At 39.0% G+C, this 15,983-nt stretch overlaps 1 protein-coding gene across 6 annotated transcripts in view; it reads right to left on the bottom strand.

The window, feature by feature from the left end:
- Window positions 1-15,983, bottom strand: part of dock10 (dedicator of cytokinesis 10) — a 78,021-nt gene that overhangs the window by 48,533 nt on the left and 13,505 nt on the right. For 2 of the 6 annotated variants that reach the window (XM_030152102.1, XM_030152104.1), the window contains exon 1: window positions 5,916-6,273. The exons of 1 other annotated variant lie outside the window; for it this stretch is intronic. In XM_030152102.1, coding sequence (XP_030007962.1) covers window positions 5,916-6,074 — 159 coding nt within the window. In that variant the 5' untranslated portion in view covers window positions 6,075-6,273. Of the gene's footprint in view, window positions 1-5,915; window positions 6,274-15,983 lie in introns of those variants that run through there. 3 more of the 6 variants (XM_030152098.1, XM_030152103.1, XM_030152101.1) reach the window with 2 other exon arrangements.

Below are 15,983 nucleotides of genomic sequence, written 5' to 3'. Positions count from 1 at the left end.
ACACGTGGATGCAGAGGAAGTTGATGTTTGATGGGCAACACACACTTAGTACACGCACACAAACACACACACACACACACACACACACACACACACACAATGAGACAACACGGGGAAAACCAAAAATAAATAGACCAACCAGACGCTTCGGTTTCTATGCATCACATTTACTCTCTCTTTCACTTGAGGTAGATATTTCATTACTCACTGGTAATCCCACAGACTCTAACTGACTATCCATCTGAGCAGTTACACACACTCCAAATCTACTCTCTGAGTCTTATCTTTGTCCAAATGTATGTGTGGCACACCGTCAGTCCACAAACACACACACTATACACTGTACAAAAGATGCTAATCACCAACTTCCTGTTTAAAAGCAAGGTTTCTTTCTTAAATACTTTTGTCTGCAGATCCATATACCTTACAATGGGTCATACAACACATTAACCCTTAAAGGCCCAAACATCCACTGGCGACGCAAATCATTCACTGACATAAAATGTTTAATAACTATTAATAGACTAATCCTATCAGTACATGTAAATAATTGATGTAAGATGCAGTTTGTCATCTTTTCAAAGTCATCAGATATGACCCATTTGGACGTTCAGAGGCTCCGCAGTGAATGTGGAAACACATCATCTTCTACAACACTGACTCACCAGGAATACCCATGGAGTTTGATCAAGTGGATGGAGATACCTTATTTTATCTTCAGTTAATATATTTTGCAGAACAAAACATATTTTTCTCCAGTTTTCTCTGCTTTTGGATGCAATAAACCTCAACTTTAATCTGATCTTTGATGAACATCTACATAATCAGTGTTGAATATAGGGAAATACCTGATTTTCACTTAAAAATGCAAAACACAGAGTATAATATTAAGTATACATGATGATAAATCACTCAATAAAGGCTAACAATAGAGAAAACTTCATTTGGGAACTAACACAATCTAACACTGGGTCTTTATGGGCTAAACAGAATAAAAACAGGCTTAACTATTTATTAATTCTGCTCCCAGAGACACACTGAGATCATTGAAGCCAACAGTTGTTTGCACTGAAGCAGATGGACTCACTTCCCCAGACTGAACCTCAGAGCAGAACAGAATCTGTTTTAGAGGAACAAATTCTGATGATACAACTCCTATGTCTTTTCGTTCTCAAATTTAAATAATTATATAAATGTATATTGTATTACGTGGTAGTGGTAACCAGCCCTTTTTTGTGTATATTTTTTGTGTCAAAAAAACAGTTTTGTGATGCACACCAGAAAAAAGCAGAACTGTACCTTCAGTCTGCATGCTTCACAGAACATAAGCAGGAGTCTTTTTACAATTCTTTCTTTACCACAATGAAACGCCATCCGCAGCAACCCCTGAAACAAATCTAAAAATAAATGTATAACTACCTCTTTCTTGATGTGATACTTAAGGTAGGTGAAAAATGTTTGTTGTCATTTTAATGAACCGTACAATGTGATAAAGGATTGGGTTTGTTTAATTCATACAAATCTAAAGATGTTCAATGGGTGTATTTTTTTTTTTGCAGAAATCTTAATTTTGCCTTGCTTTAAAATTGCATTTCTGCTGGTTTGCGTTACAGTTACATTGGTTCAGTTATAGTGTATCATTATTAATGTACTGAAATGCCATTTATTCTGCAAAAGATTGTGTTTTGCTCAACAAATGAGGTCAAAATAAAAAATGAATGAATGAATGAATGAGGTTTTACACCCTCCCGCTACATGTACTCAGTATGCAGACCTCACATCAGTTTATGGCCGTTGGTGCTGGTCATGTAATGTGAGATAAGAAAGTCATTGTGAGGTCAAAACGCAAAAAGTGATGCAATGGAAATTTTCAGCCCAAGTATGAGGTTTAACACCAAATTTCATGTCTGTTACTGTAAAGTTCATGAGTGCAGTGGGAGATCAGAGTGAAACGATCTGGCCCTGCAAGTCTACCAGGACAAGACTCTTCTAAGTGAGGCATTAATCTTAATCAACTGGATGTTGTCCTAATTTAATAACCATTAATGGCTTTGATGTTTTGCATCTGAAACAGTGAATCATAATTACAGTCTTACTGCTGCAGCCCTTCAAGCCTACTTAACATTAGAGCACTGCAGCAATATGCATCAGCTCAACCTCCCTCTTCTTTTCCTCCCTCCATCCTTCCTCTGCTTCACACCAGCTGCCTCAGCTGGCTCCATTCCTCCCTCTGTTCCCCTCCTCTGTCGCTTCCTCATCTCATCAAACAACCTCAGCGCACTCCTTTATCCCTTCGCCCTTTGATTCTTTCTGTGTCTCTGTCCCGCTCCCATGTTGGTACTGGTTTAAACATCCCTTTTAACATCTCTAGTTCACTCCCCCACTCCTCTGCCTCGGTATTCTCCCTCTCAACAGGGGTGAGGTAAAGTGGGTGTTGATGTTGGTAAACTACAGCTGTGGCGAGGGTGCAAATAGAGCACTAGACTGGTGGCTCACAGCATGACTGGGGGCAATAAAGTGAGACAGGAAGAGGAGGGGGGTCCTGTGAATTAGTCAAAAGAAAAAGTGAGTCAAATAAATCGAAGTTGTGAAATGATTAGTACAGTGTGACTTAAAAGGTAAAGACGAAGGGAAACCACCTCAAGCTGGTCTGTGTCAGTCTCATGCACAAATTTAAGGGCTTATTCATCCTGTTAAGGGAAACATGGGAAGGCAGCATGGAAGAAGAGAAAAAGAGTGAAAGATTGATGGTAGGGGGGCAGAAATGGGGAGAGGAAAGGGTGACAGAGACAGCTGAGACAGCAGAGAGAAGAAACCAGACAGAAGCCATCTGCTTTACATCATTAGAGCTATACAGGGTCTGGGGAAAGAAACAGTGGGGCTGATGGGGATTAATACATCTGAGAGGAGTTGCTCTGATATAAAACAGTGTTCTCCACTTTGGTAGGGTGGTGAGAAGAGCACAAACTTTTACAGTCTCCCTCAGAGGGTCTTATGAGTTGCATGGAGGTCTCTTTAATAAGCAAAAGTAGCCCTCATGTCATAATAAATAGCAAATATTCTCTAAATTCATCCATCTTGTCAACATTTAAATAAACAAACAGTAATGCAATACTGAATGTCACTTAAGAGTGGGAAGAGGTCCAGATGAGGAGGGAAGTGGATCTGGACTCCAATAGAGAAGGTACACTGCATGTCCTCCAGCCAGTGGACAACAGATGGAGTACATGTAAGCCTCCACTCTGTCACTTTGGGCTGGAGGAGTGGCATACGAACTCACAGTCTGTTATTTTGTCCACTCACACCCTTGTATCCTTAGACTGGTTTCAAAGTCCTTAATCAACACCAGTGCTGTGGTAAAGTTTCTGACATAACCCGAGTTAATTACTTCCATAAGCACGACTTCCTGTCAGCTGTTCAAGGCCTGTTTCAAGCTAAAGATTTTGATAGTGTATCCCGCAGAAAAGACCATCTTTTGACTGAACAATATACAGAAAATGTTCCAAACATTTGGATTAGATTCCTGAAAAATGCAGAATTATGGTTTCATGACTACAAATGCACTATAAAATCACTTCAGTCTGGTTTGAAGGTTAGATTTAGAGCTGCTAAGGCAAACTAACACCGGCCAGTCATTAGGTTTTGTTCTTTTTTTTTGTTTTTTGCATGGTTTGTTCTTGTGGATCTAATCTCAACATCTGACAGTAATGAAAAATCTATTTTAAACTAACAATGGCTAAAGCATCTGGGTGGATTTTATGAAGGTACCATTTATTCTTTCTAAATAGGACAGAGATTTCACTAAAACCGTATTTAACTAATTTTTTTCAGGGTTCCAAACTCGTTAATATTACTGTTTCCTGTATGCTTCTGCTGGGCCACATTGGAGCTAAACAAATTTCCAGTTTCTAGGCAAAGCACACAGCTGTATTATCTTGACCCTCTTGATATCTAGCTTTACATCTCACCACGAGTCTAAACAATAAAGACAATGACACCACAAAAAAAAAAAAAAAGAATCTCAAGTGATTCACATCCGGAACCACTCTCTTTCGTCAGTGAAACTTTACTGCTGAAACCAGCTGTTAGTGTTCTATTAAGGCATAATTTAAAGTATTGCATGATTGCATTTTGGAAAAAGTTGCCCGACTGTAAATAATTTAGTGACATTTATGCCTGGAAAAGTGTAGAAGCCTTGGCATCAATGCTAAAAAATAGAATAGAATAGAATAGAATAGAATAGAATAGAATAGAATAGAATAGATTTATTTCGAGCACATAGAATCATCAGATAACAAAGAACCATACAACATGGTCTAACAAAATTTTTCTGCGCCTGAAAATTAGTGAGAAGAAGTATAACTTATTGACTCCCACCCCTTCTTACAAACTAATAATTAAATTAAATCCGCTTCCTTTGCTTTGTTAACACTCTTTTTTTCTATATATTTTTACAATAACACAAAACATCCATACAAACCATTCGCATACACTTTTTTGGTCACTTCACACACAATCAGATTTGCATAATCAACCATTTTTAATATAAACTATACTATTTATATACACTTTAAATATTTACTACAAATACAATGATCAATAAATGTGATAATATCTTCTTATCATGATAATTAATTAAAATATCTTATTTTATGCATACTTCTATGTTATAACTAGATATTCACTTAATCAGATAATGTTCTATATTTTGTTATTAGAATAGAATAGAATAGAATAGAATAGAATAGAATAGAATAGAATAGAATAGAATAGAATAGAATAGAATAGAAGCTTTATTGACATCATATTAGCAAAAGGCATAAACATGATGAAATTCAAAGTGCTCTTCAGGTCAGTGCCAATCAAGCTTAACATAAAAGAAAACATATACTATACTTAAAATAAAGGTAGCTAAAAACAAAAAAAGCAGGTAAGACACTGAAAGTATCTAATAAAAGTGGACTGCATTGAAACTGAACACATCAGGACCAGCTCTGAAACTTTTTACCTGCTGAAGAATGCGCAGGTAAACAAGATTCTGCAGCATAAACTCTCATGACTCTACATTGCTGCAGAGACAATAAAAAGGGACACCAGAAGAAAAAGGAGGTTTAAAGGGGAGAGGGAAAGAAAGGGAAAACAGAAGGGGCGACTGTAAAGATCACACTCTGCCAAACTTCTAACATTTTTTCCACTGGGCTTACAGAAACCAGGGTCTTTCTGGGAATAAAAATCTGGCTAACACACTGGTAGAAACAGATACCAAACAGATGGCTGACATGCAATGTTGTACTGAGAAGAAAAGCCAGTCAGGAAAAACACACTTCAGGTATTATGCAACAGATTCACTGGTTCCTTTGGCTCATGGATATTCTTTCATTCATTCACTCATTTATTCACTCAGTAAGACAAATATCTGTGCACCATCTTATTCATGGTTCTGTTTGAACAGCTATTTTTAACATGTTCACTGTAGGTCATATGCACAGAAAGCAGATTTTTCCCACAGAAACTAGATTCCACATGTCTGACCCCACCATCCCCCCTTCATTCTCCTCCCTCCATTTCCGTCATTCTGCCTCTCAGCTGTAAGGGGAAACAACCAGGCCCCAATTATTGATCATACATCAACCTCAGCAACAGAATCAGAGAGAGGCCGCCACAAAAGAGAAAGAAAGAAAGAAAACCAGAAATGCACAAAAGACAAAAGAAAAACAGATTTAAGTTTTGCACAAATTAAAAGTGGCTGCATGAAACTTGAAAAAGTTAAACTAATCACTAAAACAGAACTTGTGGCTGCAAACATGTCTCTATGATTGGAGTCATGCATAGTCAAAAACACCCACACACACTTTTTTTTTTTTGCAAATGAATTAAAAAAAAAGTGAGGTGCAAAAAGGAGAAGTGTGGGTTACCATTACAATGATGGTCAGAGGTGAGGTGGTGGTGGTGTACCCCTCTAGAGTGGGTGTGGCAGCATCCACTGACATCTGGTCATGTCGTGAGCACATGTGACCGCAGTCTGCCCCGCCCACTGATCGCAGGAGTAGGACCACGCTGGCTGAACAACCCATAATCCACTGCACCTAGTTCGGCCCGATCCTGTCCAGCAGTAGAGGCTTCACCTGAGCTGAGGGGATTCCAGTCTGGTCTTGTCTAGTCCTCAGCCTGCAGCCCTGATGACAGTCGGGTCTGGTCCAGCCCCTGGTCCGGTTCAGCCCCTGGTCCAGCCAGTGGTGCTGTGGGTTTCACTTAAACCAGTCCTGCATTCACCAGGCCCCCTCACTTCAGTGCACAGCTCCAGTCTCCGTCCTAATGTTGCTGTTGCTGAGCTTTCACCGCCTGGCAGCTTTAGATGTCTCTCTCTCTCTCTCTCTCTCTCTCTCTCTCTCTCTCTCTCTCTCTCTCTCTCTCTTCCTCGCTTTTCCTCTAACACACACTCACACTAACACACACACTGGCTGCAGCTGTGCACGGTTCAGCCCAGCCCAGCTCACCCAACAAATCACAGCCTCCAACAGTTGTCAGCTGACCAGAACCAGCTGCTACACACGCACATACACACACATACACACAGTGCTTTTTTTTTTGGATTTTCATTCTGCAGCACTCTCCTGCTCCATTTTTCTCCCAATCACACCAGTCCTTTCAAGTCAGAGTTCTGCTGGCTGTGTTTGTGCATCTGTGGTTTGAGTTTCTGCAAAGACAGGACTTACAGCTCAGACACGCTATCCCACATTCTGACTGATTTGGTCAAATAAACAGCTGCTTTGCTATTGCTTTTTTTTTTAAGGAAAAGGACATAGGCGTGGGTTTATGAATATGCATGCATTTGCGGCAGTAAATTCAATGTTCCACACTAGAGGTTGGCAGTGTGCATGTCAGGCTCTTGCGAGAGAGTTGCAGAGTGTTGAGCGAGGCTATTGAACGGAAAGTGGATGGAAAAGAGGGGAGTGGGTGGCTTTACAGATGAAGCGTGTATGTGGGGTTTTAGGACTGTAGAGCTTCCATGTGAAATTCCCCTGACTTTCGTTCAACACAGAAGACACTGGCTGGAGTATTACAAGTATAATGTTCCATTACATCACTTCTGATCTCCTGTTGAGTGCCATCCATCATTTTCAACACTCTAATTTTTATCATTTCACCATTACATCTGGTACTGTTCATGCTCTGTTTTGACTTTGTGGTTGAACTGAAAGAATAAATGGGCATGGTTTTCATATGTTTTGGAATTCTAAATTCTTTTCATTTAATATATATATATATATATATATATATATATATATATATATATATATGTATATATATATGTATATATATATATCCCATTTATTCCCACTATACTGTTTTTCCATACTGGCTGTACTTGTTGAACTACAAACTGTACAAAACATAGACTGAAAAAAAAAAAAATCATGTAGAACGTCAAACCACTTATGCCACCCAAAGAGCAGCTCTTAATTTATTTCCCATATTAGCAGGTACTGGGCCATAAAAACTAAACTTACTCGATGGTAATACTTCACAAATCATATTTCTCACGCTATGGGTAGGGGTGGGAATCACAATAAGCTGCTCACGACCACAACAGTAACATGATGCAGTGATTCCATGATTGGCAATCTGTGACAATACACCACAATACGATATATATAAACCTTATTATCACAGTGGGTATTTCAGAACTTATCATAAAAAGAAAAAAATACCCCAAAATGGGCAAAACAGCGAGTCACTGAACTGTGATGAGTCACTAGTTTAGGCTGTATTTAATACAGACTGTGACTGCAACATGTACCACTCTGAGTCTAAGAAGTCTAAAAAGACAGACAGGAAATTGATTTGTTTAAATGTATCAATATCAGTCCCAATGTGGCAGATTATATGGCATAAAAAATAATAATAAATAAATCCAAATTAATTGAAAAAATTATTTGTTGCGTCACTAGCTGGGTTTCCATTACAGTTTTATGCAAAATAAAAGCGATATTTCTACAATTTCGACAAAGTACTTGGAGGTGTTTCCACTGAAGAGTGTTTGGCTTCTGATGCATGATTCTAGTAAAGTCCCGTCTCGTGACATGTTGTAATTCTCGTAAAATACTGTATAGTTCTTGCAAGGCGCTCATTTAAGGAAGATGGATGCACTGAGGTTCATGGAAAACCTCCACGGTGTTGGCACTGTAGTGTTGGTTCATCTACTGCTACTACAGTGACAGTCTTAAACAAAAGATGATGTGTACGTATAATCGTCCCAAGGCAAAGTCCTTATTTATGGCAGAGACCACGCAGAATAGATTTCTGGGAGAGAATTGTACAGCGGGAACTCACCAACGAATTGTAGATCCAGAATTTCCAAATGACCCAGGCAACGTTTAATGAACTGTGTGATGTTATTGAACCTCTCGTGGCACCAGACTTGTCATGCCCTCGGGAAGCAGTTCCTACACAAAGTGAGTGTCTATTGTCCTGTACAAACTAATCATAGGTAAGATGTTTGGCCTTTGCATAGATGTGTGAAAATGCACAAAATGCATTCCCATTACACTTTTGCGCTATACTTCTATATTGACACATCTCAAAAACCACCTCATGAGAGCATAAAAACTTTTTCGCGATCTTTGACAGTTTTTGCGACATTTTCAGTGTTTCCATTACCAGGTTTCTACTGTGCAATTTACATTTTGCACATTTCTGAGGGTAATGGAAACCCAGCTAGTGTTTTGTTCCACATAAAGATAAAAAGTAAAGACCTTTGAACCTGACTTACTGTCTGTTAATTAATTAATTAATTAATTAATTAATTAATTAATTAATTAATTAATTAATTAATTAAATAAATAAATAAATAATATATTGCTTTTATCTAAAGAGAAGATTTGAGATTTTACAGTGATAAAATCCATAAAGAAATTATTTTCCAGGTATGCTTTGTTTAAGAAAATTTGCCATGTGATGGAATATTATATAATGTTTTGTAATCATTAGAATCATTTTATGTAATTTAGAGTGCATGGTTGTGTTTGCACTATTTTCTGGGGCCATCAGCAGATCTATAATCAAGTGACACATAATGTATAGTTCCACACACTGAGCTCCCTGCAAAGAGGAGGTAACCATGGTGATGTTGTTAGGTCACGATTAAGGTCATTAGTGTCCATGTCAATGTGACACAAAATCCCACCCACCTCCTACATAAATGCTCATTATTATAATGCTTTACATAGCTAAATATAAACAGTACACAACACTCAGACATGTGAAAGCATGTGCACATACAGAACTCCAATTCCTCTCCCACACAGTGTACAAACATTAACAGGCCCTACGCAGTATGAGATGACAGTGCATGTGTCCAGTGCACAAAGTACAAAGTGGAGAGAAGCATTAACCCCGCCCGCTACCACCACCCCCTCCCCAACGCCTTCCTGCTATCAAAAACCACTGGCTCTCACCAAAGACTCTTTAGTGCAACATGCCTGATAGTAGCAGCTAAAACACACAGAAAACACAGAGATGTGCTTTGTTTGGATGCCAGGCCTCTACAATGGTCCTGTCATACAAATATGCCCACACAAACATGCCCTCTAGTTGCAAGTTGTCCCCATGTTACACAGTTAGCTTCTCCATGCTCTTATTCTCTCTGTCTGCCAACACACTGTGTTGCAATATAGATTACATCACTACAGTGGATGTAGTGAATGTTTACATTTACTATAATGACTCCAAGTCCCATCAAAAAGATCCAAACATTCTCAAGATGGGATGACATGATACAATACTTAATATTACACTTCTGCTGTGATGATATTTTTACTTACTTTTTTCTGCTACGTGAATCATTTTTTCAGGAATTTGGGCTGAAGAAAAATATATGTATAAGATGGATGTTGATACACAACAGGAAACTGACATCATTTCTTTCATTCATTCATTTTCTGAACCTCACTAGAGTCACGGGGGTCACTGGAGCCTATCTTATCCTACTTATGGGTGAAAGCAGGGTACACCCTGGACATGTCACCAGTTCATCACAGGGCTGACCATTATTTCTTTTTCTATATATTAATACGGATTTTTGTGCAACGTTGTCATGCCCATATTTAAAGTGTGGATAAAGAAAAAAAAAAACACAAACATACAGATATAAGATACTTGAGTTTGCAGTAGGGCTGCATGATTAATCAATTTTAAATGGAAATCAGATTATTTAATTAATTAGGGCAATGTTTAAGAAAGGGTAATTGTCAAATTGCATTTCATCTTTCTCATGTCTCCAAGTCACGCGCCTCCAGGCTACCGTAGGCTCCTCCTCCTAACTGTCAGAGCAGTATCCACAGTCTTTGGTCTCCACACACCAGTACAAAATTGCATTTACTAAGGAGAGTGAGAAGTTCGTGGCTAAAAATGGCAAGAACAAGTCAGTTGCATGGCATTGGTACAGCTTTGAAGTTTCCGATGAAGACCAAACCATTCCTCACTGCAAACACTGCCTGAAGGCGGTATCAGTCAGAGACAACAGCACGACCAACTTATTTCAACACCTCAAACAGAAAACAACACGCCGACTTCTGTTGTCTTTTGTAGTTTTACCCAAAAATCAAAATCGAAAATCAGATTTTTAGAGGAAAAAATCAGGATTTTATTTTTGGCCAAAATCGTGCAGCCCTAGTTTACAGTAGTGCTGGATGATATGAGCAAAAAGTTTAATCTCAATTTTCTTTTTCAGTCTTAGAAACCACTTACAATTGTGTTTGTTTTCAGGCTACATGAAAACAAAACTTGAATCAAAACTGCCCTTACTTAAGATAATATGGTATGTGGAGAAACACCTTCACAATTAATATATTTCTAGAAGGGCAGAGATGAAATGAGCATATATATTTATTTGTTATTCTCTTTTCTTCAGCTATAACAAGAAAATAACAGGAATATGTGTACAGCCTTAAAAGACACAAAAAAGTGAACTAAATAGATTCTAAAGGTTAAAGTCACTATTTAGTGGAACCCCTGTTTCCATGACAAGACATAGTAGATGCAAAGGGAGGTCATACTAAATACTACCACTTTGCATTATAGAAGATGTTTTTTCCCTGAAACTTTTGTTTTTAATGCTGTACATATATGCATTGTATCTGCATATGCATGGTCATGATAACTTTACTAAACCAACACAACTAATGTTGGCCTGAGGCTTTTGTACAGTCCTGTCTGTACTAATAGCAAGGAAGTTCAATGGTCAAGCTATAAATTAAAGGAAATTTTAAGTTCACTGGTTGGATGCAACAAAAATGTGATGTGATGTCTTAGTACAACACTAGGGCAGTGTTTGTTTGTTTGCACTTTCTGTAATAGATTCACTTTAGTACTTTTTAAAAATGAGAAAGAGAGGAAGATGTGAATTTAAAGTAAAACACCCGAGGCAACTTGGAGTGAATGGGATGCTGAGTGTTGAATTAGTGATGAGGACATCGGACTTCCACGGAAAGGAATAGGGAAACTGACACAGGCTCTGTGGTTGGAGACACAGACAAGTAGATGTTACCAGAGTACAGCAGCACAGCTCCCAGGACACCTGTGCTTGGGTTACAGTGGGTTAGAAGGATAAATAAATCACACAGTGGAATGAGCGAACTAAACTCTACAAGGATAATGTCACATCAGTGGATGTAACCACAAACTACCTTCACAACATGAAAACAGTGACACTAAATCATCTGCTCTTCAGCTCTTTGATTTTGGTATTGATCCATATTTATCTGTGTTGCTTAATCTAATCACTAACCTGCACATTGTGTCACATGACCAACAAGAAACTCAAAAAAAAACAGCTCCATTTGCACAATCGATGGGAATTTATTGCAAAACAAAAGGAGCTATAAAGTAAAGCGCTTCCTTGTGTGTGACCCAGGTTAGGTTGTGTGTCTGAACCTCACTGAGGGATGACATCATTGGGGTGTATAGGGCAGTGTGCCGCCATCATTTGTGGAGTTAATGTTTTCCAGCTGTAGAGCCTCAGTCTCGGTAATCCCACTGTTTCTGCAAAAGTATTACAACGAACAATACTGAAGGCAACAGAGTGGTGGTTATGTACACAAGATTTCGCAAGAGTTTGGTGTGTGTATGTACATGCTGCAAACTGGAGGTTAACTATTTAGACAAAAGAAAAACATGAACCATTTTACGGACTACAAATACCTCAGCCAACTGGGCCAAGTAGGAAAACCACAGTCCATTAAAACTCCTGCACACTGCCTTGTAAGCAGTTCATACTGCTATAGTTAGGTTCCCCGTAGAGCTAGAGGCTGACTCATGGCAGTGGCGTTTGATGTGGTGCACAGCTCCACTGCGTTTACTTGGGAAAACATTCTCCTGTTCCCATGGCGACCACAACAGGAAGGATGCTGTCACTCAAAGGTACTAGGTTCCCAGTAAACTACGGTTTGGCCCCTGGCACTCACACTACCATAAGAGGGACATGGGGTCAACCTCTTTCGGGCTGTACTAGACCCCCTGTTCTCATATAACATGAATGCAAACAGTAGATTTCTCTGACATGCCGCAGTGTGGTGAACACTCCCTGACTGCAAAAAAAAAACAACAAAAAACTGTTGGATGCTTAACTATACAAACTTCAGAAATAGAAAATGTAACGCTATTCTGAAAAAACTGATGGTAATTCCTTGCTCCTCCTCTCCTTGCTCAGCTTTACTTCTGCAGTAATCTAACTTGAAGTTTGATAGTACAGACAGTAGAGAATTAATGCAACACATTTGTAGCTGAAGATGCTGTATTCATGCTGAGTGCAGAGACTTGTGAGTGATGATGCTGCCTTCATGTCATCCATACAGTGAGTGATGTTCTCAGTAAAACCTCAGCCTGCGGAAACATAACACCCCAGCCCACACCTTCACATGCACAAACAGGAAGACAAAGTTTAATCTAAGAACATGCTTTACCTGATAAAGCAGGCTACTCTAAAACTGTCTCTGCACATTTTAAGAGCATGGTCTAAAGCAGGGGTTCCCAAAATGGGGTACGGGTACCCCCAGGGGCACTTGAAAGTAGCCCAGGGGGTACTTGAAATGATTTGAGAAAAATACATTAAATAAGTCATCATGTACTGAATACAAAATAAAAAATGTGAATTAATGCTGAAATATAAAACACAATAAATGCATTCATATAATAGTTTTACTGTCAATCATCTTGTTTAAGCTTTGGTAACATTTTAAGAACGTTTCTATTTTACATTATTCAAAATGAGCTTATTTGAGTAGCTATGGAATTTTTTTTTATAGATTACTTAATTTATTAATTAATGACCAATTTATTTATTTTTCTTATCAATGAAAGAGGGCACTTTTCAGTTGATTTCTTGCAAACAAAAAATGTACTTTAAACAAATTTGTTAATTTTTATATATTTTAGTTAAATATATGTTTGCTTACAAAGTTTAGAAAACATATACAGACACCTTTGGCACAGGAACACATTTTGCCTAATTTTTTTCAATCAAAAATACTGAAGTGAGAGTTGGGGGTACTTGGCTAAAAAAGTATATTTCAGGGGGTACTCCACGGTAAAAAGTTTGAGAACTACTGGTCTGAAGGATTCATATTGTATATATAGCTTACATTCTGTTCCGCTGGGCTTCAACATTTAGAACAACTAGGTGTTTGGATAAGTGTGCAACAACTTTTTCAAAACTAGGCCGCTGTTTGGATTTCCTTAGTTTTTCTCTAATAATTGAAAGATGTGTTTTTGTTTGTAGTCCCTCTGCTGAGCTTTGCCTGTTACCAGCTTTCAAGAATTTGCATTTGTCATTAGTTGAGACACCAAATAATCCTCTTGATGCAAATAAAGCAGATAAATATGTATATAAAAGTGTGCAACTCCAATTTAATATGTTTAACTTATGGATATGAGAAGAGGGCGGACTGTGTGTAATGTTTTGCTGGTATTCGAGTCTTTCCTGAATGTTACCAGGGAGGGGTTAGTTAAGAGTCACACACTGCCAATGCCATCTAGTGCTGAAAAACCAACACAGCAGGCTGCATGGCTGATCTGTGCCCATCCACAACTCTTTGCTCTTTGCCACGTTTTTAATGAATGACCTCCAGGAGGCGCTCTCTGCCAGAGATACTATCACCTCCTCTGGCTGCTGGTTTGTTTAGAAAAGGAAGCTATTAAAATGTCTTTAACTGAGAACTAAAGTCCTGAGGCAGAAGAGATGCTGGGGGGAGGGAGCAAAAGAGGGGAGATGAGGTGGAGAGGGGAAGTTGGTGAGGAACAGCTGCCGGGAACGGAGGGAAACATTTCCATTCATTCTCCTTGAACTCACCTCGTCTCCTCTTAAAACCCCAGCGCTACCAAACAACAATGAACCTCACCTTCTTCCTGTGCATCCACCACTGCAGCCCTCCAACAACTTTCAAACTCTATTAATTTTAGTATTTTCACTTAAAAAATAATGGTTCATAAGGAGAAAAGTTGGGACATTTAAGAAGAGATTGACACATGCAACGTCATCTTTAAAAATGTGTAAAAACAGATGTCAGCTGTGAAACATACGGGAAAAAAAATAACTTTTTTAGAGTCTTGAACAGTTCAATTCTGGGAATATCAACGTAATACCCTCTATATCATATGGGTTGTACTCACTCACTGGCATGAACATGATTAACGCTCAAGAAGATACAGCAGTAGTAATATTTAGCAACCATGAAGGAGTATGAGACACACAGCTACTGTCACTGAGCTGGTGCCTCATTAATTCACTCTCCCACGTGGCATCTCTCCACATCTCCCCGCTGTTCTTGCCTCCCTCCCTCATGTCCTGGGCCTCAGCAGCCATTCATAGACAGCTGAGGTCACCACAGCTTCCTATGCACCCTGCAATAAATATCTGAATAAATGCCCATTGTTTTTGACAGTATGAGGAGCTGAAACTACTTTTTCGGAGAGGTATACTTATGTAACAACTGTCTGAGCTAGAGGAAGGAGGTTCTGGCGTTATTAATGTTAATCATCAAAATGTTGTATTACTGCACTAGTCCAGTCATAATTATTCACTTCTTGGTGCTGCTGCCATGTATTCATTCTTTGTGATCTTATGTGTGCCATTTTAAACAGCTGCTAGTCCTCTACTGTTTCCTCTCCAGGTAAGAAGAAGAAAGTCTCCACAGTTCACTGACGTCTTCATTCTAGCCAAGTGAAACTCTCCACTTCCACAGCATGTCTAAACCACTGACACTAGGAAACGGAGTATTCCTTAAGCAATTATTTCTAATGATTTCTGCTTCCTGTAACTCTTGAAACTCTTGAAGCTTGTGTCCTCACTCTGAACCTGCCGTATTTGTCCTACACCAGGCCCAAACCAATATTTATTTTCATGTGATCATGCCAGAGACGCATACCGGCACAATGGAAATTATGCTTATGAGACATTTCTGAAACACTTATCAAATGTAGAGTAAATCATAACGCTTCATGCCAACCTCCCCTCCAATCTACAGCCTCACAGTACAGAAAAATTCTACTTGAATGCCTAGATTGTAATAAATCATTCAGTAACAACGCCTACATATGACACCTACACAAAGCCTACATGTAACCTCGGTATGACCTCTACTATCTACCAGACGCCCACTCAGCAGCTCCTGTTCCCCGAGGTCCCAGTTTGGATGGAGGACGCAGCTGTTTTAAACACTTTTCCTCATGTGTTTTCATATGTAAGTATTATCCTCCCTTACCTTTCCCCTCCTTCCCCCCTCCCTCTCTCTCTCTCTCCCCAATTTCTCCGACCCTCTTAATGATTCCCTCTGTCTGCCTCTCTGCCCCGTTTTTATTCCTCATGAATTTCTTTTGCAGATCCCTTTCCAGTACTTTGGCTGACATTTAAAGTGCAGTAAATTGATGCACACACAAAGAACGATAAAGAGTCACAAGCATACAGTGAAACAGCACAGGCCTCTGGT

This window comes from Sphaeramia orbicularis, chromosome 13 (assembly GCF_902148855.1).
Source record: "Sphaeramia orbicularis chromosome 13, fSphaOr1.1, whole genome shotgun sequence".
Taxonomy (NCBI): domain Eukaryota; kingdom Metazoa; phylum Chordata; class Actinopteri; order Kurtiformes; family Apogonidae; genus Sphaeramia; species Sphaeramia orbicularis.
Note: the sequence above shows the minus strand (reverse complement) of the source record. Positions and strands in the feature narration are given on the sequence as shown.